The sequence below is a fragment of the Populus alba genome, chromosome 6 (assembly GCF_005239225.2).
Source record: "Populus alba chromosome 6, ASM523922v2, whole genome shotgun sequence".
NCBI lineage: Eukaryota > Viridiplantae > Streptophyta > Magnoliopsida > Malpighiales > Salicaceae > Populus > Populus alba.
The window spans coordinates 23,536,069-23,561,086 of record NC_133289.1 but is presented as its reverse complement, the minus strand read 5'-3'; the positions used below and the strand labels follow the sequence as shown (position 1 = coordinate 23,561,086).

At 33.1% G+C, this 25,018-nt stretch overlaps 2 protein-coding genes across 6 annotated transcripts; one reads left to right on the top strand and one right to left on the bottom strand.

Annotated features, from left to right (window-relative positions):
* Positions 1 to 2,401: 2,401 nt before the first annotated feature.
* LOC118050209 (protein POLAR LOCALIZATION DURING ASYMMETRIC DIVISION AND REDISTRIBUTION) lies at positions 2,402 to 4,837 on the bottom strand. The gene is made up of 4 exons (XM_035060466.2): positions 4,321 to 4,837; positions 3,732 to 3,941; positions 3,483 to 3,661; positions 2,402 to 3,096 (listed from the first exon to the last, which is right to left on the bottom strand). The coding sequence occupies exons 1-4, from the start codon at positions 4,535 to 4,537 to the stop codon at positions 2,701 to 2,703; spliced, it is 1,002 nt and encodes a 333-aa protein (XP_034916357.1). The 5' UTR covers positions 4,538 to 4,837; the 3' UTR covers positions 2,402 to 2,700.
* Positions 4,838 to 10,585: 5,748 nt separating this feature from the next.
* On the top strand, positions 10,586 to 23,360 carry LOC118050210 (formin-like protein 18). Of its 5 annotated transcripts, none has more exons than XM_035060469.2 (18): positions 10,587 to 11,235; positions 11,867 to 12,567; positions 13,324 to 13,545; positions 13,618 to 15,596; positions 15,695 to 15,824; positions 16,455 to 16,526; positions 17,038 to 17,136; positions 17,328 to 17,369; positions 17,701 to 17,781; positions 18,256 to 18,306; positions 18,405 to 18,486; positions 19,250 to 19,344; positions 20,242 to 20,313; positions 20,416 to 20,532; positions 20,726 to 20,794; positions 20,905 to 20,971; positions 22,666 to 23,006; positions 23,158 to 23,360. In XM_035060469.2, exons 1-17 carry the CDS (start codon positions 11,163 to 11,165, stop codon positions 22,851 to 22,853), a joined length of 4,140 nt encoding a protein of 1,379 aa, XP_034916360.1. In that variant the 5' UTR covers positions 10,587 to 11,162; the 3' UTR covers positions 22,854 to 23,006; positions 23,158 to 23,360. The 5 variants fall into 5 exon arrangements, with proteins under 5 accessions (XP_034916363.1, XP_034916360.1, XP_034916359.1 ...); XM_035060468.2 differs by having other exon boundaries at positions 22,666 to 23,044; positions 23,163 to 23,360; XM_035060467.2 differs by having other exon boundaries at positions 22,666 to 23,044; positions 23,158 to 23,359.
* The last annotated feature ends 1,658 nt before the right edge of the window (positions 23,361 to 25,018 follow it).

The following is a 25,018-nucleotide window of genomic DNA, read 5'->3' as shown; positions in this document are numbered from 1 at the left end:
TTAAATACTAGTTTTTTTTAAATAAAACACAATACCAAAAAGTTTATGAATTTTTTTTTTATTTTACTGGGTTGAATCCAATCCAATACATTTAGGTTTTGGTTAGAACTTGTCCAACCAAGAACAATGAAGAAATGAATTAATTTATTCTCCAATGTTCACGGAACAGTGGAGAATAATGGAGAGTGAATTAACTCTTCACCTCTCCATTGTTACGTGAATGGTAGAGACTCAGCTACTATTTGCAAAGCATAAAAACTGTACTATTGTTAAAATTAAAGTACAACCGTAATTTATGATAGATCCCATCAAAACAAAACTTTATTTTTAATTTAACCAAATGTTAATATTTGTGGCTTGCTATCAACCTCATCCACAAATATAATGCCAACATGCACTTATTCTTGCAAAACTAGCATATCAATTAAAAATCATTATAATTTTTAGTATGATTAATTGATAATAAAATTTTTATGGGAGATTTTCTACACTTAGTTATATAAAAAACCTTTTTTATTGGTACATTCGTTATATGGATTTCTTGAAATAAGATCTAATTTGATTAATTTTTTTTTGGATTTTTTTTAAATTATTTTGAATTTTAAATTATTTTTCTTTATATTTTAGAATTCTAATTATTTATCTAGTATAGGTTGGTTCTTTTAAAGACTTTGAAAATCTCTATACATCATTTTTTTTAACATATAACAAAACTAAATAGAAACATTTATTTTATGTTTTTATTTTTATTTTTTTAACCGAATATTGTATCTTTTTATTTAATTCTTAAATCCAACGACAATATCTAAACTCAACCTGGCCTATCAGTGCCATTCCATTCCCATTTGTTGTTTTTTTCTTTTACTTCATTTTCAATTTTGAAATGGATTATAGTAATTTGGATTGTGTATCATATTAATAATTTGGATATATCCCAAAGTCCAAGAATGTATAAAGTCAAATTTGATTTATCTACCAGGATTACCAAGCGCAAAAAGTAGTGAAGGAAAGATTGTCCATCGACCCTCCTCATGAAACTTTCATGGCCTGTCTTCATTTCTTGACCATATAATTAAATATATCCTCATATGTGTCGTATTCTGCTCTTGCATGACTGCAGGCTCCAGCAAGATTGTCCATCGACCTCCTCATGAAACTTTCAGTTTAACGGACAACATGGCCTTCCATCATTCTCCTCGTTCAGTTCACGAGGTTCTTCCTACTTCAGCTCCTCTGCGGTTAGGTCACAGCATACATCACGCCAGGTCTTCTTCACCAATGCCTGGTTGAAGCAAACGTGGGCTAAATTTAACCATGGTTTCGGATAACACAGAACTGGAAGAGCCTCTGCCTGCTTTTTTTAACGGGATAAGCTAACGAAAAACTCTAAATTGAAAAGTGACGCAAATGGAAGTGGAGGATACACTTTGCCTTGTCTCTCATATACACTTGATGTTTCACGTCATAGATTTCTGATGGCCATAGATTGCTGCAGTAGAACTTCTTCACTTTATCGTTATCATAGTGCTTCCAGATGCTTCATATGCTTGTTCATCCTGAAACATAGGCCATGCCAAAGGATTTTAGAAGCAGGTTTTTGTACACAACTCATTGACTTTAGAGAATTCGACAATTTCAGAATTCTTAGTTGTATGTATAGTTCTGAAGGTAATGTTCTTGCCTCAATGTAATATCATTAGATTTTAGTGAATAGTTGTAACTATTCATCTACCATGTTCCTGTTAATTCTCCAAGGAAATATCATGTTAAGAGGTAATACTAGTAGCTTCAGTGTGATTGCTTGGGCAGGCAGTCCCCAACCGTAAATTCTTCAAGCAAATTTTATATTTTAGTAGTTGGTCTCGAATCTTATGATTGTTTTCTGAAAGATGAAATTTTTTCCTTGGTTTTTTGTTTTTTTTATCTTTGAATGCTTAGCCTTTTGTCCAGACATCGTTTGGTGTTGTAGGATAATTGTCCTGGTCATTATTTTTTACACTAAGTTTGTCTCTCTAGGGTTTGGTTTGCCACAATCTTTTCTGGACGATTCTGCTTTTGCTCAATTTAGATGGTAGTAAAATAGGTGACCTGCCTTCTAAATTTCAATGGAGTTTTGCCCATCTCTTAAAAAAAATGCTGGCTCCACCTATCTCTGAAAAATTAAACAAAAAAAATTGGTCCCTCGACGAAATAGAGGCTGGCCTTGGCTAGTGTCTGTTTCAAGCCTTTTCTTCTATAATACCAGATAAGCATATAGCGGATGGAACCCTCATGGTTCTTCAAGTTCGCCACATCTTTTTCTTGGAACTTTTCTTCTTCCTGGCTCTCTGGGTTTGTAATATAACCACGTTGGAAAACACAAAAATTGCACAAGCTGCAGTATGCAGTAAGAAAAATGACATGGAAAGAAGAATCATTATTTATTGGGCATCAAAATTCACCTTAAGCTATTCAAATTGATGAACAGAAATTTGTACATGAACACAAAGACCTGTACTAGTATTGCTCAGTACAACAAAAGCAAAACGGAAATTTTCAGTTTCAATCGCAGCCCACCTGTCCTTTGTCTGCCTTACCCCCTGTCCAATATATGGCAGATACTGTGCAATCCAAAGGCAAAACAGTTTTATTACCAAACACCAATCGCAGTAACTCATGAACATTCCACTATCAAAAGTTGCTGTACATTAGATGCTCAAGTTAAGGACTAAGAAGTTTTGCACAGTGACGTGAACTGAGTTTTGAGGATTCTGGAAGGTGATGAGAAATAAGACAGGCAGTGTCTTTCCACCAAGAAACTTCCATTTCTTTCTCCCGAAGTTTGTGCTTAACACATTCTATCATACCTTCTAGCTCTCTTATCTGTTCTTGCTGTCTTGATTCCAGTAATTCGTGCAACCTTCTCTCCAATTCATGAGGAGAAACACCACGATGCTCTTCAGAACCTGCTGCTTTTTCAAATTTGAAAGCAACTACTTCTCCAGAACTTACAGTCTTGCTTTTTGAAGTAGCAGTGCTCTCATCGGTGACTTTCCATTTCAAATTTCCAGAACTTACAATCTGGCTTTTTGAAGTAGCTGTGTTGTTATTGGTGACCTACCATTTAAAATTTCCAATACTGAGTAGATTCAACTATGAGCATGTAATATTGTGGCAGGAAGATGAACAGAAAATAATCCGGGGAAAGTTAGGGTCTAAACACGTCCTAATTTGCAATAAAACTTCCATGAATCTTTAAGGACAGGGAATCCAAGACAAATGGACTGGACATAAAATACAATTCCAGTGAGCACATTGGTTGCGAATTCAATTGTCATATTTTAGAAAGACATTTATAGTTAACATAAACATGAGAGCAATGAAATGGAACCATTTACCATAGGTCCTCAAAATTTCAAAACCATTTCTCCATTCAAAGACTGAAATTCCATGATTCCAAGAGAAATAACAAACCACAGAAATCAACACATAATTCAGCTTACACTTCTGCCTTTCTGTTGTGGATGTTTCTCCGAATTCTTGACTGTATCCAAGTGAAGTTGCAAACTCTGAAGCTCAACTTCAAGTTCCGCCTCAAGTTTATCCCTTCCTTCTGAACACTCTCCTTTCTTAGGTGTCTCATATCTCAAAGACTGGCCACAAACTGTAATTGTTGATGACCCTGGCAAAACATGACAGTGTAAGGATTTGCGGAGAAAGTTGGTTTTCAAAATCCAGACCATCTGCAATACCTGTGGTGGAATAAGCACACACTTCATTCATCTCAGATGGCTTAGAGAGCCCGTCTTTCTTTTGCAATTCCTCTCTCACATCTTCAAGAAGCTTCTCCATTTGCATTCGCATTTTCATTATCTTATCAAGTTCATTTTTACTCATTTCAATTTGATACAATAGACAACATCCAACTCCAAGGTTGACAGTAGCCTCCCTGTTACACTGTCCTGCAGATAATTTCCAGACAACAACATTAAACATGTAAAAACTCTTCCTAATATATATGAAGAAAGAAAGTACATCGCGACACCTGCTTCCATAACATTACATTACTGCATATTACTTTCAATTGCAAAAACAGAAGTACTCAGTTGCAACAAAAGAAGTCTATGAACAATTGCACAAAAAATTAACTGGGTTTCTTGTAATTTTCATATGAACAAATTAATCATAATTTTTATGGATTCTTCTTTTCTTTCTGGGTTTCTCATAATTTCAATATAATATGAAAGAAACTCCAGAAAAGCACCAAAAAGGGAAAAAGATGAATTTTTTAGTCTTCTATCGCTCCTATTCACAAAAGTTTTATCCCAAAACAAGATTTACCTGGATTGGCAGTCTGGGAAGCCGAATTCAAGGAAGCCTCGCCGTTGAATCCATTCGTCGGACTGTTAACCTGCACACTCCGATCACCACACAATCCATTCCTTTTACTCTCTTTCTTTCTCTTCCGCCTCAAATCAGAGAGCCACCGAACAATGCGAGAAAGGTAACAGTGTGCAAACTTGCGCCGCTCTCTACAACCCAGCCCTTCTTCCATCATCAACAACTCCTCCAAAAAGTCTTTGTTGAAAGACAAGATATCGGCAATACCAAAAATAAGAAGAGAACCGTCGTGGGTTTTTTGACATTCTACATGGGGAGATGGAGAAAGAGAAAAAACAAGGGTTTGGGGCTTTAAAAATGGAGTATTGATGACGAATCTTCATGGGGATTGGGAGATTCAGATTTTTTGGGAAGGGAATTAAATGCGAGGGATAGAGTGGAGGTGTGTTTGGATTGTTGGAAAATTTGGAGGGAAAGTTACAAATGTGGTGCTCTGTTTCTTACTTTGCTTTGTCTCTTTGTGTTTATATGATTGGTTGAATTTATGAACGCCAGACATGCATATTGAATTTATACACCTAAATTTAAAGGAAATAATTAATACTATGTTAGTGATAATAATTCTATAATTGATGGTAATAAAATTAAAGTCTTGTTTGTTTGGAGTAAAACACTTTTCTCAAGTTACTTTTTAAGTTTTTTCATGTTTATTTAAATTTAAAAAAGTTAATTAATGAAAATATTTTCCTGTAATTTTTTGTTTATAAATGAAATTGTTATCTTTTTCAATAAAAAAAATAATAACTAAGTTACCTTTAGAGTGGCATGGGTTTCTTTATGTTTTAAATTTTGTTTTTTTAGTGATAATTAGGTTTCTTGTAAGGCAATTTAGTATTTTAATAAATAAAAAATATAATTTAAAAATAAAAAATAGTTGACATGTGTATTGGATACGTCAATGTGTCGGATGTACTTTCGGATTAGGCGGCTCATGAGACTCTGCATGGTGTTCAAAGGCAGCCTTCCTTGAGTGTTTAGCAATGTGGTTGTATTTTGCTTTTCAAATAATTTTTCGTGCCAAAATACATGTCAATAATATTTTTTATTTTTTAAAAATTATTTTTGACATCAGCATATCAAAATGATTTGAAAATATTAAAAAACATATTAATTTAAAGTTAATAAAAAAAATATTTTTAAAAATACTTTTGAAATGCAAAAACAAACAAAATTGTTATAATGACCCCTTTCTTTGTAGGCGGCACACATGTAGCTTACTAATTTTTTGTATGGCATTGATAATCTTTTTTTATCCTCTTTATTTTATCTTTTCTTCTTGATTTTCACATCTAACTCTCTAAAATTTCAGAGAAGTACTTTAATTTGTTTTCCTTAAAATTTGATCCATGTTTTTTTTTATTACTATTTGTTTCACTTAAAATAATTTATAAAATTAAATAATTTTTCAATTTCATCTTCATTCTTTTTATAAACATGAAAAAAATATAAAAAATATATATTTTTTAATTTATTTTCCATGACATAATCAATCATTATCAATTATTTTCCAACTTCTTTTACCTACACTAACAAGTATATAAAAAAAAAATCAAATTTATAGAAATCAACACTTCATGAAAATTATTTTCCAAGATCAAACTATTTTTAACAAATGAGATACAAATTAGTCACTAATCTTCAAAAAAATGTAAAAGTGATATACTGGTCCTGTCCGAAAAAATAGTGGATTTGGGTTTCAGTCAAGCATCATACATCCAAAAAGTTCAAGTCGAATTGTTCGAGCTATATATTATTTTGATCTATGTGTATATGCAGGGGTGAGCTAAAAAAATAAAAAACTGATTAAACCAAAAAAACTGAAAAAAAAATAACAAAAAAACTGATTGAAAGTTTGAAAAAACAGACCGGTTCAGTTCGGTTTTATGAGCCTAAAACCAAAAAAACCAAACCGAATCCAAATAAAAAAAAATCAAGCCAAACCAAAAAAACGAGCCAAAACAAAAAATCTGAGCCAAACCGGGTTGAACTGGTTTTTTTTCTAAAAACTAAACCCGAAACCGGTCGGTTTGAACCAATTTCAGTTCAGGTATTTTTTTAATAATAATTTTGGTCTAGTTGTGTTTTTTAATAAAAACCGAACTGAACCGAAAATGATCACCTCTATGTATATGTGCTGAAATTGACGAAAAAAAAATCATTTGTTTCTGGTTGGAATAGAAATATATGTTGGTTGATCAAATTAAAAGGTAAATTATCTAATAATAATTTGGTTTGTTTCAAAATCACAAGAACTTAATTTTGAATTGTAGTTTTTGAGGTTATTTTGTGTAAACCAAGTAGTAATGACTAACTAGGTGCATTGATCTTGATCAGGAAAATGATTGTGTTTAGAGGTAAATATTACATTTCTTCCAAACAAATCAATATACATTAGCATACTTTATCAACATATAAATCATACAATTGGGGAAACAAAGAAAAATCCTTAAAAGGGTACAAGATTTCCATACAAAACGTATAAGTTCTTGAAATTTTAATTAACTTGATTAGGGCATTCTCTCGTTATAGTTTAAATTTTAAATTTTATGTGCTAATAACCTAAAATAGCTAGATAAAAGTAGAACGAACAAGCATAGCCCAAGTAGTCAGCCATGGACACCGTGAAGAGGAGGTGCCTTACTGATATTCGAGTACGCCCAGGTCGGGACTTGGTAAACTAACCTTCCTTCACCAACTAAAAGAACAAATAATACACTCATTAAATGCAAACACATGCCTAGGATTGTGTTTTCTTAAAAGACAATAACCATAAACCTATAAATATTGGCTCCACGATAGCGTGTTACAATCAAGGAAAAATAGTGTGTTTAGGAACCACTTGGATCTGTATTTTTAAAAAAATCAAAAAAAATTTTTTTTGTTTAATTTTTTTTATATATATATTTTCAAATCATTTTAATATATTAATATTACAAATAATTAAAAAAATATGCTGATAGAATAAAATTTGTTTGCCAACCAACAAGATTTTTTAAGATAAAACTTGTTTGTCGACTATTAAATTATGCAGGGTTAATTCAAAGTTATCTTAATACTAATGTTTTGAAATTTTTTTTTAATGATATTTATTGATTCAATGGAGCATATGGTGACATCATTGTCCAAAATTTGAATACTATCTTTTTTTTTTTTATAATATATAGAATAAATTATGATTTATTTGAAAGCAATCATACTAATTTATTGATTTATTTTTTTATATGGTGACATTATTATCCAAAATTTAATGCTGCCTTATAAATTAAGATTTATTTGAAAGCAATCATTGTTCAAAGTTATTTTATATATATATATATATATATTTTCAACTTATATTGATCTGTTGCTGCCACTTTATGTCAAACTGTTAGCTACATGATAAATACATTGATTTGTCAGTACATTACTTCATTTGATTTGTGCATTGGTAAGATCTCAAACATAAAATACATGTTCTTTATTTGAAATTTTGCATAGTTTAGCTACATACCAAAAGATTTATATATTGATTTATAAGTTTGAATTTGTTATTTTAAAATAAAAAATAGAGGATTTTTTTTAATCTAGTAAGATTTTAACTAAATCAATTGAGTTTAACTGAATATATAACTTGTTTTAAAATATACTCTAAACTAAATTTTATTGCAAGATTTTCAATTCAACTTATCAAAATGAATCAAATTTAACAACCATGGCTTCAAATCTTTTTATTATTAATCAGTAAAACCTCACCTGAAAAGGTCCGATTAGTTAAAAAACAATAGTTTTCTTTGATCAACTTTCCATTTAAGATTAATTGATAATGTTAGTTGATTTCATGGTTAATTACTATATTTGAGGCCAAGTTAAAAGTGGGCTCCATTTATTTTTAGGGTTAAGACTTTGTTAGAATTTCATCTCCAATATGAATTATTTTAACATAGAACATTAATATATTTTAAAGATAGACTCTGGCCAGTTTTCTTCTAAAAGGATTTTATTTGCAAAACATGAACAATTTTTCCAGCTCAAAAGACATATGATTTTATCCAAAAATATTTAGGTTTAATTATGATTTATAGTGGAGGATAATCAAAGTTGTTAGCAGGGAATTTTATCATCAGCTTTTAGTCCCTAAAATTCTCTATAAAAGAAGGTTGAAAAAGATTGTTCAAAGTCAGGTTTTTTGCATTATTTTGGACAAGAATTCATTACTCTTCTTTGCCTATTTTTTTTATTCTTTATCATTATGGATTCTTGAAGCTCTTTTTGTTCATAATTTTCCTTTAAAATCTAGAGCTTAGGATCAGTTCTTGTTGATAGATTTTGAGTTTAATTTTTTGGTTTATTTAACCTTGTTTAGGAGTGCACTTAAACAAGGTAGTGATATTGAAGTTTTAATAGACTTATTAGAATCAAACCTTTTACACTAAGTAAGGAGCAATAAAGCTTTATAAATAAATGATTAATCATTGACAACAACAACGATAACAACATATTTTAAATTGGTTTTGTGGTAAATTATTTGACAAGCAAGTATCTTTTATTGGTCTTGTTTAAGTATATTTTCAATATATACTTAGAATGTATGTTGTGAGTTATTTTTATTTTTTTATGCATAATTATATGTATGATTAATATACATGCTAGGATTGTTTTTTAATCTTTTATGATAATGTATATAATTTCTTAGTAAGCATGCTAGTTTTTTTTTTTTATGATTATAATTTCACCATGATCTTATAAATTGCATGGTTATAAACTAAATATATATGTTCACTTATCTTCTTATATGTGAATATTTTGAACAACACATGTTTCAAAAGATTTTGATCTTTCAATTATTGGAATACTCATCCTTTTTTCAATTTTATTTTTTGAAAATGTGAAAGCTTGATTTAGCTTTGTTAGTTGTTTATAGTAACATGACTACATAAAATGGTGATAATTTGCATAGCCGAATATATCTATAACATGTCTAATACAAATCATCAAGCATCCATTAACTCAAAATCAAACCTAAATGTTTTTTTTTATTTAAATCAGATGACTTTTGAGCAGGAAATTTTGTTTAAGTGCTCTTGAAAAAGTTTTGAAAAAAATAATCAGATTCTTCCTTCTATGGATTGGACAAACCAATAAGTCAAAAAAACAAATCTTCATAGACTAGGTCCAAGTTCAAATCCCAATTGTAAAAAATAATTTTTTATAACTCAAAATATTATTTTACAATAAACCTAAACCCATGCCCAGGCCTAAACACGAGCTGGTGCGGGTGTGCAGGTTTAAGAGCGTAAAATAGCTTTTCAAAAGCATTTGCTCAATTTTAGTTACGAAACGCAGTATCCTCTTTAAAAGCTTGAGTGTATTTTGGGCTCAATTTTAATTTCTTTGTTACTATCCATTTTATAGATACAAAAAAAGTTTTATTTTGCTACATGAGACAAAGTTTTGTTTAGAGAGTTTTGGGTTTTACCAAAACATACCAGCCTAGGTTTTTTTTAAAATAATTTCTTATTCACCCATAATTTATTTAAATTATATTATTGTTTCATGTTAAAGATCTTATATTGGATATTAAACTTCAACAAAGTTTTAACCCAAAAATAAGTGGATTTCATTTTTATTTTGATCTCAATTGTGTCCATTAACCATATTTTTAAACAAAATTTCCAACAATCTTATACTAAAATATGGACTAGTTGAGCTTACTAATCTCATTGTTTTTCTTCAATTCTATTTGATATTGTGGTTGAAATTATGTTTTATTTAATCCACATGTTTAATTATGTTTGATTAAATATTATCTATTATAAATTTACACTAGTTTATTAAAAATTCAGTTTTAAATTTTAATTAAAAAAATTATAACTTAATTTGTTTTTTAAAACATAATTGCAATCTTAATTTTTCTGATTATGAGGTATTTGAGAGTATGATATCAATTGTTTTTTTATAAAAATATATCAAAATAATATATTTTTTATTTTTTGTAAAAATTATTTTTAATATTAACATATCAAAACAAATAAAAAAATATATTTTTTTTAAATTTAAAATTTTTAAAATGCTATTTCAAATACAATTCCAAACTTAATCTACCTGAACTTTCCTAACCCCTCATTAAACTAATCAAAATTTCCTTGTCACGTCGTCCTTTCTTCTTGGGAAAACACGTGCCATCAAGCAACTTATAGTACAAAAAATCCCAACGTCTAATCTTTCTTTTTGACACAAACACCAAAGAAGCAAAAAGAAAAGAAAAATCATTACATGCACACAAACAACACATCATGCAATAGCACAAACAACATTCAGATACAGACCAAAACCTAAGAGAGACAAGCTTCAGATCCTTGTTGGATTCCCATTTTTGTTCCTTAACAACAACAACCTCCATTTCCAAATCCCTGTTTCTGTCTCTGTCCGTCCCTCTTGAAAAAAAGAAAAAAGAAAAGAAAAGAAACTGAATATTCTCCCTATTTCTATATGTATATCTCTCTAGCTATCAAATTCTGTTGATTGAAAGCACAGTTTCAATCTTTCTATGATACAAAGGAAGAGAGAGACAGTGTGAATTGGTAGACAAGAATAACAGTTACCCACAAAAAAGGGTTTCTTAAAAACCCAGCAAAATTAATGCTTTCTCTGGTTCCTCAACAGACACTGCTCTGTTTTGTGCAATCGTTTATTGGGGTTTCTTGAGCTTATTCGAGGAAAATTTTCTTCTTGGTGCAATGTGGGTTCAATTTTGTAGGTGATTCCATTGGATCTTCTAAGGAAAAAGGAAAGGAAATAAATAAATGGCTTTGTTTAGGAAGTTCTTCTTTAGAAAACCACCTGATGGGCTTTTGGAGATCTCTGAAAGGGTTTACGGTATGCTTTAAATTTGAACAATTTGGCAAACTTTATGGTTAAAGGTTGATGGGTTTTGGTTCTTTTGTGTTTTGAATTACTTGCATTGATGTTGGTAGGCAATTGGTCTTAAAAGTCTGTATCTTTTGAGATACTATTGTGGGTAATGTAGATGTTATGTTTGTACTGATTTTTAGTTTTTTGAATTACCTGCGTTGGGGTTGTGGATAATTGGTTTTGTAGTCTCTTATCTTTAACTTCAGGGTTGAAGAAGATTCATGGGTTTTATTTATTTTTTGGTTTGTTTTTTCTATCATTTGATTTTTTTAGTGTTTGAAACTACTTGTATTGATGCTAATAGCTAACTGGTTTTAGAGCCTCCATCTTTTAATATACTATTCTGGATAATGCAGATGTTGTGATATGTAAATAGCAACTATTTGCTCACTGTAGTGCTCAAGATTATCGTTTTTCTTTTGTTTCATATATCATCTATTTGTCATTACGTCTAGTGTTTTATAATACTTGCATTGGTGTTGATGGTTAATTTGGTTTTGAAGTTTCTGTCTTTGGAAATACTATTGTGGATAATGCTGATGTTATGCTTTTATCTTTGTGAATATTAATGATGGTTCGTGTTGTTTGGTTTCAGTCTTTGATTGCTGCTATTGTACGGATACTTTTGAAGATGAAGAATATAAAGTGTACATTGGAGGCATAGTGGGTAAACTTCAAAACCATTTGCCTGATGCTTCATTTATGGTGTTTAATTTCCGAGAGGGCGATAACCAAAGCCAGATTTCTAGCGTATTGTCTGAATTTGACATGACTGTGATGGACTATCCCCGACACTATGAAAGTTGCCCCATACTCTCAATGGAGATGATTCATCACTTCTTACGGTCGAGTGAAAGCTGGCTGTCACTTGGGCAACAAAATGTGGTCTTGATGCATTGCGAACGAGGTGGGTGGCCAGTTCTGGCTTTCATGCTTGCTGCATTGTTGCTATATGGAAAGCAGTTCACTGGTGAGCAGAGAACTCTAGACATGATTTACAAGCAAGGGCCTCGAGAGCTTTTACAGCTGATGTCACCTATTAATCCATTACCGTCACAATTGAGGTACTTACAGTATGTATCAAGGAGGAATGTGGGAACACAATGGCCTCCTCTGGATAGAGCACTTACATTGGATTGCATTATTCTTAGATTAGTTCCTGGTATGGATACAGAGGGGGGTTGCAGGCCGATATTTAGGATATATGGACAAGACCCTTTTATGGCTGCTGATAGGAATCCTAAAGTTCTGTTCTCAACACCAAAAAGGAGTAGATTTGTCCGGCATTTCAAGCAGGTAGCTCAAGTTTCTTCAATTTGTACAATTTCTATAAATTTTTATTTGAAAAGTTAATTGTATTTTTTCTCCAGAACAGAAAACAATCTTATCATTGTTTATGGTGTTCTACATTACTTAAATAAGATGGCCTTTCCAGGATCTGTCTTACTACTCCGAGCAGTAATAAAACAGTTGAATTTCTTTGCAAGAGCAGTGTCTGTGTACATATTTTTTCCCATCTGATTGACCTTTTCAGTTGGCTACTTTCATGTTTTTTTTTTTTTCTATTTATGAGCAAAGAGTTGTTATCTTTAGCACTCATGTTATATCTGCTGATGCACATGAAGTAGTTCTAAAAGCTCAAGGTGCTGGGTCGTCCATGACATTCTTTTTGACTTTTCTGAAATAAGCATCTGTTATGTTAAGGTGACTATTATGGTTTCCTGTGATCAAAACGATATTATGCCTGAGACAGTATTTTCATCTTTAAAATCTCTTATGTTTACAGTTAATTTATTTTAGCTGGTGGTTTTCTTCCCCTTATCTTTAGAGATTTGTTAATAGTACACATACTGATATGAACTCACACACACATTGCATACAAAATTATGCTTTCTGTATGCACCATAGTCTATTGATAATCATAAATTTATATGTAATCGTCTCTATTATTAGGTAAACTTGTTCCATTCTCATCCTGTCTCTGAAAACTGAATTTATACTTTTAGTAAAGTTTGCTGCGCATGCTTTCAAATTCTTCATTTATTTTGGCAGGCAGATTGTGAATTGGTTAAAATAGACATCCATTGTCATATACAAGGTGATATTGTCATGGAGTGTATTTCCTTGGACAGTGATTACGAAAGGGAACAGATGATGTTTCGGGTCATGTTCAACACAGCATTTATAAGATCAAATATCTTGATGTGTAATCGTGATGAAATTGACACTTTATGGAATGCAAAGGATCAATTTCCCAAGGACTTCAGAGCAGAGGTATCTAGTTATCTTTCATTTCTTGAAATTTACTATGACTAGAGATAATTAATTTTTTGGGTCTGGATGAAGATTCTTTTCTCAGAGATGGATTCTGCTACTTCAATTGCTGCAATTGATTTGCCTGGTTTAGAAGAGAAAGATGGCCTACCTATGGAAGCGTTTGCAAGAGTGCATGAGATTTTCAGCAATGTGGACTGGCCAGATACAAAAACTGATGTAGCACAAAATGTGCACCAGCATATCATAGCACCCCAAGAAAATTTGGACAGTTCTCCCCAGAGGGCAGAAATAGGCAATGTATTGATGGAATCAACCCTCGTCAAAGTTCAAGAGAAATTGAAACTAAAAGAATCAGAAAACAAGACTCCAAGTCCCACTTTCATTACCCCGATGAAACAATTTATGCTCTCTTTTGAACCGTTTTCAGATACAAATTCAGTAAGAGAGGAGGCTGAACCCCAAGAACTAAAGGTTGCCCTCCAATCTGTGCCCTCTATAAAATCATCTCCTGATGAAAATTCAGCTGGGGAGAAGGTAGAACCCCAAGAACTGGAGGTTGCCCTCCAATTTACGCCCTCTATTAAGCCATCTTCAGATGAAAATTCAACTCAAAAGAAGGTTGAACCACAAGAGCTCCAGGTTGCTCTCCAACTGTCAGCTCAATCTAAGCTCATATCTCAGCAAGTACCTCAGAGATTGCTCTCTTCTCCAGTTTCCTATAGCAATTCCTTGCAGGCCTCACCTGTGCCTATGTCAAGATACCATGGTGCACCCTCTAACCTTGGCATCACAGCTTTGTTGTATGATCATGCTGCATCTAAAGGCGAAGAATTCGTTTGTCCAGTGACATTATCTCTACCTTCATCTGCTATATCATCTACAGTCACAGGTGTACTTAAAATTGCACCACTCAGTAATGTGTCTTCTCTGAGGACACCACCACTTCCTACCCCATTGCAATCTTCAATTGGAGCTCCTAAAACTACAGAAAAGCCTTCTCCAACATGTCCTATTCCTCCTACTCCTCAACCCATTTCAATTTCTTCCGTCACAGAATTATCCAAACCTGCACAACTCAATCAGGTGTCTACTCCTGGGACACCACCATGCCCTCCTAACTCATTGCAATCGTCAATTGAAACACCTAAAACTATCAAAAAATCTTTTGTTTCTTGTTCTATTCCTGCTCAATCTATTTCCAAAGAAACAGATTCTTTACTCAGTCAACATCCTCAGGCAACATCTGGCAGTATTTACTCACCATTGGTTCCTTCTCCTCTTCTCTCTTCTCTTTCTGCCTCTTCGTCTCCTGTTATCAAGAGTTCTTCTTCAGCTCCCCCAGCCCCTCCTCCACCCCCTTCTTTTTTAGGAGCACTTCCATCTTCTGCTGACAGGAACTCGTATCCAGCTCCCCCTCCTCTACCCCCGGGAATGGCCTCAATGGTTGCTAGCTCAGTTACTTCGCAGTCTCTGAAGAACTTGGCTGTTGTGCCCGGACCACCACCACCACCACCACCACCTTCTCCTCCCCTACTTGCTGGATCTGCTTTGGGCCCCACTAATGCTCCTTCAGTGCCGCCGCCGCCACCACCTCCTCCTCTTCATTCTGGATCTGCCTTGGGCCCCAGTACTGCTCCTTCAGTGCCACCACCACCACCTCCTCTGCATTCTGGATCTGCCTTGGGCCTCACTAGTGCTCCTTCAGTGCCACCAACACCTCCTCCTCATAGCTCTGCTGTTTCTTCATATAACAATGCCGCACATATTCCTCCTGTGCCACCTCCTCCTGCTCCTTTGGCCAACGGGTTGTCAAGAACTAGCAGTGTCGCCTCACTATCACATGCTGGAGTTAGTAATGGAAATGTACCTTCAGTTCCTGGACCACCTTCTGGTGCTCCGTTTAGTGCAAAGGGGCGGGGCATGTTTCGTATAAATGCAAAAAATCAACCCAGAAAAGCCAACCTGAAACCTTATCACTGGTTAAAATTAACTAGGGCTGTGTCAGGCAGTTTATGGGCTGAGGGGCAAAAAGCTGATGAAGCTTCCAAGTATACACCATTTTGTTTTATTGCTCTCTTCAAAATATCCTTCCTCTATTATCTCTATGTTGTCACTTATTATACCTTATCAAATTTGTCTGTACTAGGGCTCCAGAGTTTGACATGTCAGAACTTGAGACTCTTTTCTCAGCAGCTGCTCCAAATTCTGATCGTGGGAGCACAGCAGGGAAATCAAATCGGCGGACCGTGGGACATAAATCCGATAAAATCCAGTTGGTAATCAGTTTGCATTCATGGGAGTGGAGCCTATGCTTAATTTTATTGATTGCATGACTTACATTTATTAATGCCAAGTTCAATTCACTACTTGGGGCATCCCAACTAGCCTACCCATTTTAACTCTACTTAGTATTCACTAACAAGCATCTCAAGTGCCATCGTGTTTAGTTTTACCAATACTTGCAGATAATTATAGGTTCCTTAAACAACAAAGTCAGGTCTAGGTGGGTTGCCTTTCTGGTGTAGCCATGTAGGTTTAGGGTAGGATTTCTTCAGTTGATTGAATTTGGTCATCTTCAATTTAGGTTAGGCAATTGGTTTTGCGAAATTATATCAAACAGAACTGCTCACCTGATGTTGGTAGTCCAAATTTTATCTGTTTAATATTGTTTTAAAGAAAGAGATTAATATGAAATCTGTACCTAACAATTCATTTGGTTGCAAGATCACTCTTATTTGGTTTTTATTTGCAAATTACAGAACTGTATTATTGCAAGCTCTCATGTTCAGTGCTTGGGCATGCATTTTTGCTGTGTATCCTGTATTCTGTATTCTGGATAGTAGTAGATAACTAGCAAAAATCTCATTTGAATTTGTTTCTTCACGAGGTGTTTACTGGTTCTGCAGATTGAACTTAGACGGGCATATAATTGTGAAATCATGCTTTCAAAGGTTAAAATTCCTCTGCCAGATCTGATGGTAAGATGAACCTTGTTGAACTTGTCTGAGCTAATTTTTTCTTAAAACAATGTGTTAAAATTAGGTTTTACAAAATTTGTGTTATGGACTGCAGTTTCAAAGCTGAGGAGATTTTCATAATTATTTTGTGTTCAAAGATTCTGTACCTATCCATAAATTTGAGAATGTTTGTCATAGTGATTTCATGGTGGTGATTGAAAACTTAAAAGTTTTCTTGTTGTTCCATCTACCTTGCATTCCTATGTGATTCCTTTGAATGTTAAACATATACCAGCCTTCATGCTGCAGTAATTAATTCTTCTGGAATCTACTAAATGATGACGTGTAATTGGTTTTGAATTTGAGAAAACATGCCAACCTTGATACCTGACCCTTTTTAATGCAAATGAACAAAGACATACTTTTCCTGCTGAAGCTTTCAATGCATGCTTGCATTCATTTCAGAGACTTTAGCTGCTCAAATGTTTTTGGTCGGTTCTCTTACATCCTTGCTTCTCTAACTGTCTTGCAGAGTTCAGTTCTTGCTTTGGATGATACAGCATTGGATGTTGATCAGGTTGATAACCTTATTAAGTTTTGTCCAACAAAAGAGGAGATGGAATTACTCAAGGTATTAAAAATTCTTGTGCTGCTTTTTTACTTTTTCTGTTCATAAATCCTCTACCACTTCATGCCATGTTGAGAGCTTTAAACTGTCACCACCAATTATTTATTTTTCTATTTGTTCATAATTTAAAACACCGATCAGCTAATGCAGTCCCTCATGTTCATTGAGTTAAAACCAGATTTTCTTACATTCAGGGTTATAATGGAGATAAAGAGAACTTGGGAAAATGTGAACAGGTGAGTGAAGTATTTATTTTTCAGATTAACTTTCTTTTTCTTATTATTGTATTTTCTATCTTGCTATATAGTTCATGCCCTTGTTACAAATGAAATGCAAAGGTTGGCTTATATGCTGCTCTCTTTGCTCTTTACTCCTTTTTAATCGATTAATCAAACATTGGACAATGAATAATGCTTATTGACATTTGTGAACCTCTGGTTCCTACTTTGTAGCATATCATTGGAAACAAATCATGTAAATGAGCTGCAATGTGGTTTGAGGTTATCAACTCCATACATGTATTGGCCTTGTATTCTAATTCAACACCTTTTGCATTTTTCATGATAGTTTTTCTTAGAAATGATGAAAGTGCCACGTGCAGAGTCAAAGCTAAGAGTTTTTTCGTTTAAGATACAATTCCAATCCCAGGTTATTGGCCAATCTCTTTGATTATGTTGATTCTATGATGTTTTCATTGTTGTTTGTTGTTTTTTTGGCAATAGAGGTCCCTATGGTTCAATGATTCAGTCACATTGAAACCTGTGGTTTCAAAAGGACTATTGGATTCTTGAAATGACAAAGCTAGTCCCTCCCTCCAAGTTCATTAGAAATTTCTGCTAATGTCAAATTATTAGCTTAAGGGCACATGGCACACGCCGATTGGCTGAGATTTCGGTCAAGTTTGATCATTGACCAAACTTGTCTACAGATTGTAACTTAATGGAAATTGGTTATAGAATTGGATGGAGAGACAAACTCTGTCTGAAATTCAAATCTCAAGACTCAATTGCCCCCTTTTGAACCATGGGGTTCGACGTGACTGCAGCATTGAAGCATAGGGACCCCTGCTGCAGCAAAACCATTGTTTGCAAATATTTAGCCCTTGTCTCACACCTATTTCAGGTTTCTGATCTCAGAGGTAATTTGAATATTGTAAATTCAGCGTCTGAAGAGGCAAGTTGGATCTTTTTACTTCTCTAGTTTCTTCCAGCAATGTTAGTTCTCTGAAGATTTTCAACTCTAACAGCATTTCCTATCATGTATTTTATCAGATCAGGAGCTCAGCAAAGTTGAAAAGGATCATGCAAACTATTCTTTCTCTTGGTAATGCTCTCAACTTTGGTACTGCAAGGGGTAAGTTGCAACTCCATTGGTTAGCATCCTGTTGTTATAACACTCTAGAGAATATGAAATTAGGCAGTAATGCACATCACTCTAGAGAATATGGAATTAGGCATAAAAGTGTTGCACATTAGTTTGTGCACATGTTAGAAAAGTCTAACAGACAGCTTGTTTGAGACAGCCATTAATCTAATTTATAGGACCTTTTTTTTGCTAAATCATTATACTGATGACTTTTTTTTTTTGTCTGGTTTTTATGTCTCTTCTTGAAATCCCAATTTTTTGTTTTAAATAAGATGCTGAATTCTTTGTAAATCCAGAACCTCCTCCTGTATAATCTCAAGTCTTTGACTGTAAGATCTAAACATTTACTGTAGGATTCTGTACCAGACATTGTTGCCCAGAAAGTGATTAAAGCTAAAGAAGTAACAAGATAGAAAACTATACCTCACATGTTGATGCAATCTAATTTTGTAATTACACTAAGGTTGGAATGTTATACCTGAACCTGGACTTGCAAGATCATGTGGTTGAGCATGCACCATACATATATGGTCAACCAAAGCCCTTCTTTCTCCCACCTTATTATGGGACCTAAAATATGCAGAATATTTTCTCTGAAATTGAAGATCTTATTTGATGAGATTAATTCCAGGAGTTTTGGAGTTCATCTCTCTGCCTGTCTTATTCTTTTGTGCTTCTCTTGCATCCTCTTGATGTGCTTGCATCAGATCTGGATTGTTCTTTCAGTAAATTCAAAATTTCATTGCTTTAGGTTCTGCTGTTGGATTTCGAATGGATAGTCTCCTTAAACTCACTGATACACGAGCTCGAAACAACAAGATGACTCTCATGCATTATCTTTGTAAGGTAGAATATTTTCCTTTTAAATTGAATTGCAGCTCAAATCATGAATTTATGATTTGTTTGGTTACCATCAGTATCTGTGAGTTAATTTTAAACAATGAAGACCACTGAATTGTCCAAGAGGCTGTTTCAAGACCATGGGCAATTGATTTCTGCATGAATTAAACAAGACCTACTCCGCCACCTTAACCCTCCCTTGGTCTATTAGCTAAAAATTCCTCCTCACTCCATTCCTTTTAGTTGTTTGAGATAACATCTAGAGGACGGGAAAGAGGAAAATTGATGTAGTTGCACTGTCTATGACTGTTTAAGAGTGATTTTTGTACTGTCCTTGCTCCTAAAGCTGAATTAAGTCACTGGTGGTGAACAGATGAGAAAAGGTTTACTTGGATTTTGGAGAGCTAATAAATGAAAAGTGTGTTACATCCTTTGATTTGCCTTTTATGTGGCTATAAGGTTCTAGTGACTGAAAGAACATATATCCAGAAATATAATTGAATAAGCTGTTTCGTTAAATTGATCAGATGGCAATTGATACCTACACTAAAACCCGTCTTGCTGAGGCTGGGCTAGCTGAAAATGCGTTTAACGATGCTGAGTGTTGAAATCTAATCATCACAGAGTGTGTGAATCTGTTTTTTTTGTTTTGTTTTTTTTTTACTGAGAAATATATTTGCAATTGTTAACTTTTTTGCAGAATATTCATATATTTTGTACACATTGAACATTTGAAGATACTGAAGAAATGGAAAACAAAACTTCTGATAAAACTATTTATTTGGGTTTGGTGTTGAATATTTTTGCATGAATCAATTGATAGCCATAGAAATCTTAGCTTCTTCATCCTACCACAGATACTTATCTTTCACTTTTCTTTTCTTGCTGGCTTCTGAGTTGTAGGTACTTGCTGAAAAGCTTGCAGAACTGCTAGATTTTCCAAAGGATCTTGCGAGTTTGGAGGCTGCAACAAAAGTAATCTTCCTACTCCTTTCTTTGCTTTTTTCTTTTTTTTTTTGGAAATTCAGTTTCCTTTACATTGCTTGCATGCTAAGTTACACAGTCCATTTTGTGCAGATACAATTGAAATATTTGGCAGAGGAAATGCAAGCCGTTAGTAAAGGACTTGAGAAAGTTATGCAGGAATTGAGTGCTGCCGAGAATGATGGTTTGGTCTCAGAAAATTTTTGCAAGGCAAGTCCTTCCAGCTACTCTGTTCATTGTGTATAAAGGTTTCTCAGGATTTGCTGCAGGAATTACCTGCAATTAATGGAATTACTCGCCATTGGCATGCATGCAGGCACACATGCACACACCTGTATAATATCCTTTATTGTGGCAGATTGTACTAATTAATATACCTTTCCTTTTCCTTGGAAATGTTCAGATTCTTAAGGAATTCCTTGCATTTGCTGAAAGTGAAGTGAGGTCTTTGGCTTGCCTTTATTCCTGCGTGGTATGTATATGGAATTTTGCTTTGACCAGCTGCTTTTGGACAGTAATTCTGTACTCGAACTTGAACACTCATTACCAGAGATTTTTGTTTTCTGAATCTGAATGTTTTAGGGTAGAAATGCGGATGCACTGGCTCTTTATTTTGGGGAAGATCCGGCACGTTGCCCATTTGAGCAAGGTATTGTCCAGTATGTACCAACGTTGTTAAAATGGATATCCCACATAGTTTCCAATTTACACCTCTCTCTTATTCTAGGAGTCTGAATGTTGTCATTGTTAGGCCTCAATATTTTAGTTTTCAGGCAATCATTAGTAAAGCTGCATACAATTTACCAAAAATAAATGGGGCGTGAAAGTGAGTGTTTCATGGATTGCTATATTGAAATCATCCTTTTGTTTTTGGGTGGAAGAAAAAGAAGCCTTTTGGGTGGGGTGCTTTGGTTTTTTTAACCGGCTTAGTGGTCATTATAAGATTGGTGGGTATGTAAGTCTTTTTCAAATTTTTTATATATTAAAAATATGCATTTCTTCAATGCTAACAAAATTTAAAGCTGTTGACTAAGGGTTTTTTCAACTTTTCATATGCTTTTAAACAATAAAATCAAAAAACTGTTGGGCTTTTGGCCGAAGTTTTTTTTTTTGGTTTTTCCCTTCTTTGAATACAATTAAAATATGTTATTAATCTTAGAAAAGACAAAAAAATAAGGTTTATATTTGGGGGTATTTTTGTACTTTCACATAGGTTGTTTTAGTAATTAGCAGGGTATTTTGGTATTTTTCATGTTTATTTTTTACTTTTTTATTCAAGAAAGCTGCTATCGCATGCTCATTATGTACTAGCGAGTGGGTGATGTCATCGCTATTTTAGACCGCGCATGTAACGCCACCCGGTGCCCAAACATAACCTTTCGTCATTTTTTGGAAGCGCCACCATGTACTCTTTCTTATGGTGTGGTGCGTGATGATGTATGGTGGTTGGATTATTGCTGGTGGTTTTTTTTTTTTCCCTTCTCTCTCTCCTTTCAAATAAAGTGTACGATTGTCTTCTTTGTATTTTCTTTTTCAATTTCATCATCATTCTTTTGATTTCTTATTCTTTTTGTTAAAGTGTTATTGGCTTTCAATTTAGTTCTTCACTTACAATTTTTTTATCATTTCGATCCTTATTATTTTGATTTTTAATTTGTTTCCTTGGCCTTTTTGTTAAAATTTTATTGACTTCTAATTTCATCATTCAATCAACATTTATGTTTTAATTTTTTCAATTTAACCTTTATTTTTTAGATTTTTTTTTCTTTTGTTAAAGTTATTTTTCAATTCAATTGAAATCTTTGTTTGTCCTCTAATTATTATTTGTTCTTCAATCATTTGATTTGTTGGAGATTCAGCTTTGTATTTTTTTTATTTGTAGTGATTCCGATCACGAGTTTGAAAAGTTAATATTTTTTTATTTATTTTTGAAGATATTATTCTAATTTATCTATATATTTTTTTGTTTGTTCTATACATATGGATTTTATTTTTCAAAATAAAAAAATATTTATTTTTAAATAATATTTTTTATATGTTTGCCCTTGCGAAATAATTTTTTAGGTTGTTTTTGGACCTATCAAGGTGACCGGGTCATGTTGGGTTAACCTCCACTTGGTTTAAATTTTTTCTCTACTAGATAAAACATTACTAACACCTACATATATTTTTACGTTAAAAAAACTAATATAACCCGCAATATAGCATGTACAATGACATAGCAGCGATTACTAAATTAAGTTGTATACATGCATATCCATGTTTTCTGTACAATGCATAGCAGCTCTTGAATCTCTGTTTGTACAGAAGGGGACCTTTCACTTTTTTATCTTCATTCTGCAGTTGTGTCCATTCTGCTCAATTTTGTGAGGATGTTTGTCCGAGCACATGACGAAAACCAAAAACAACTTGAATTGGAAAAGAAAAGAGCAGAAAAGGAGGCACAGATTGAGAAGCCCAAGATTGCTTCTCCCAGAAAACTGTCTGAAAACTTGGCAAAGACACCCCTCAAAAGTGGGAGCATCCAGTGATCAAGCGCTTACACACCATATTCTGCCAATCCAACCAAAACCTGTTCTCGTATAGATGACATCATTGCAAAGCTGAGCTAAAAGGGGAAAACTAGAGCTCAAATCTGGAGAGAAGTGTTTGCCTCTGCAGCAAAAATAAGAACTCAAATGCAGGTGTACAAGGCAGGGACGGATACTCTGTTTTTTGTGTGGTAATCCTTGCTTACATGTCTTCTGTTTCAGTGTTCTGTACTTGTGTTACTGTTTCAGTGTCATCTTTGATGCTTCACCTGTGCCATTGCTCACCAAGTTTCATTGCTTTCAGAGCAGAGATGTCAGCGATCTTCAAAGACCTCCTCGATGAGTCCTCGACAAGTCGCAAGATACCTCCAGAATTTTGTTGTAAAAATCGGTTAGCTAGAGATGGCAGGAGCATTGTTTGTTATGTACATTTTGATGTACAGTGATGTAAATGTCTATATGTAGCCATTGTTAAATACTATTAGAGCGTGTTTGGCAGTGTGGTAGCGGTTGCTTTTTAAATAGTTTTTCGTGTCGAAATACATGTCAATGATGTTTTTTTATTTTTTAAAAATTATTTTTGACATCAGCACATCAAAACGATCCAAAAAATATAAACCGCATTTAATTTTAGCAAAAAAAAAAAATTAAAATTTTACAAAACACAGATAAAAACACAGCCCCAAATACTACCTTATTATTCATCAAGAGCCTCGTTTCTCAAGGAAATGAAGAGGGTGATTTAGTTTTTAATTAAATGTTATTATTGTCTAACCTTTTTCAATCTGCAATCCATGTGTTGCTTTAAGAAAAATTATAAATTATATTTTTTTTCCACGATTTTCATGAAAGAATTTTCAGTGATCACCCATTTTCAAAACTATAATTAGAATAAAATGTAGTTTCAATCACATTTCACCACAATCTTATTGATGCATCCTTCTCTGTTCATGATTATGTGACGGTGTTCATTCTTTTTTACCCCCCCTGTTGTTCGGCCACGTGAGATATGATACAAAAAACTGGGATCATCTTCCTTGCGTTTCTGCAGAAAGAGGGTGAATTGCTGGGTTTTAAATTTAGAGGAAAAAAATAATATTTTCTTACCCTGAGATCTAATTTGATGTAAAATGTTATTCGCTCAAAAACCACCAGAAGATGAATCAAAATTGAAGCTAGCAATCTAATTAAATTTATGGAAAAAAAAACGTTGTGTTACCATAAATGAACTAATTTCCATTTTTGCTACAATCCATAAAAATCTTAGTTATTAATCTTGTCAGGTTTGAAGAGTTGATTTGAATACCATTAAGTCTAATTTGAGTTAGATTTTTAGTCGAATTAAACCAAAAATTAACTCGCTCAACTCAGACAAGTTTTTAATGATTTATTTGACTTAATTAAACTCAATCTAAACTTTGTTGGATCAGTCTTGTAAAATAATAAAAAATATCATTTTAATAAAAATAATTGATTTAAATTGAGTTGATGGTAACTCAATAATCTAGGCCTTGTGTTTTTTAAAACAAGATTTATTATGTTTATTAAATCCTAAACTTTAAATTTTAATTAATAGTGGGATTTGATTCAACAATTTTATTTTTTTTAAAAGTGTTTGAATTAAAATGAAAATAAAAATTTGATACATGCTTTATTTCTCTCTTTTAAAAGATTAAACTGTAACGAGTATAATCACACATATTCAAGTTGGGTTATTATGAGTTTATAGTGTATTGGAGCCTGGATTATCGTATATTCCATGTAAATATAAACTAGATGAGTTATGGTAGTTGTGGTCAATTTATAGGTTTTAAAGTTTTTTTTCTTGCTAGAAAAAGAAATTTGACTATTATTATAAAATAAAATAATTATGAAACTATATATTTTTATTAGCAATAGAATACAAATATTAATAAAGAGTAGAAATGAAAAAAAAAGCATTAATTATTTGCTTTTTATTTATTTTACAAATAAGAATTGTGAAGAGAAGATAACATTAAAAAACTCAGTGGTATTTCTTATTTGTTACATTCGTAAGCCTAGGATTCTATAAACTTTAGGTTTAATATCTTTTATCCATGGATCGAGTTGATAAATAAAAAGAATTTCACGCTATTAAAATATAGCATAATTCATATATTTGGATGTATATACAGACATATGTA

Excerpts from the sequence above, each read along its gene's own strand:
- LOC118050209 (XM_035060466.2), bottom strand. The coding sequence starts at position 4,537 with ATGATGGAAGAAGGGCTGGGTTGTAGAGAGCGGCGCAAGTTTGCACAC. Across the intron at positions 3,942-4,320 it reads TTCCCAGACTGCCAATCCAG|GACAGTGTAACAGGGAGGCT; the intron begins GTAAATCTTGTT and ends AATTATCTGCAG. Across the intron at positions 3,662-3,731 it reads GTGTGCTTATTCCACCACAG|GGTCATCAACAATTACAGTT; the intron begins GTATTGCAGATG and ends ATGTTTTGCCAG.
- LOC118050210 (XM_035060469.2), top strand. The coding sequence starts at position 11,163 with ATGGCTTTGTTTAGGAAGTTCTTCTTTAGAAAACCACCTGATGGGCTT. Across the intron at positions 13,546-13,617 it reads CCAAGGACTTCAGAGCAGAG|ATTCTTTTCTCAGAGATGGA; the intron begins GTATCTAGTTAT and ends GTCTGGATGAAG. Across the intron at positions 19,345-20,241 it reads TCATGCATTATCTTTGTAAG|GTACTTGCTGAAAAGCTTGC; the intron begins GTAGAATATTTT and ends TCTGAGTTGTAG.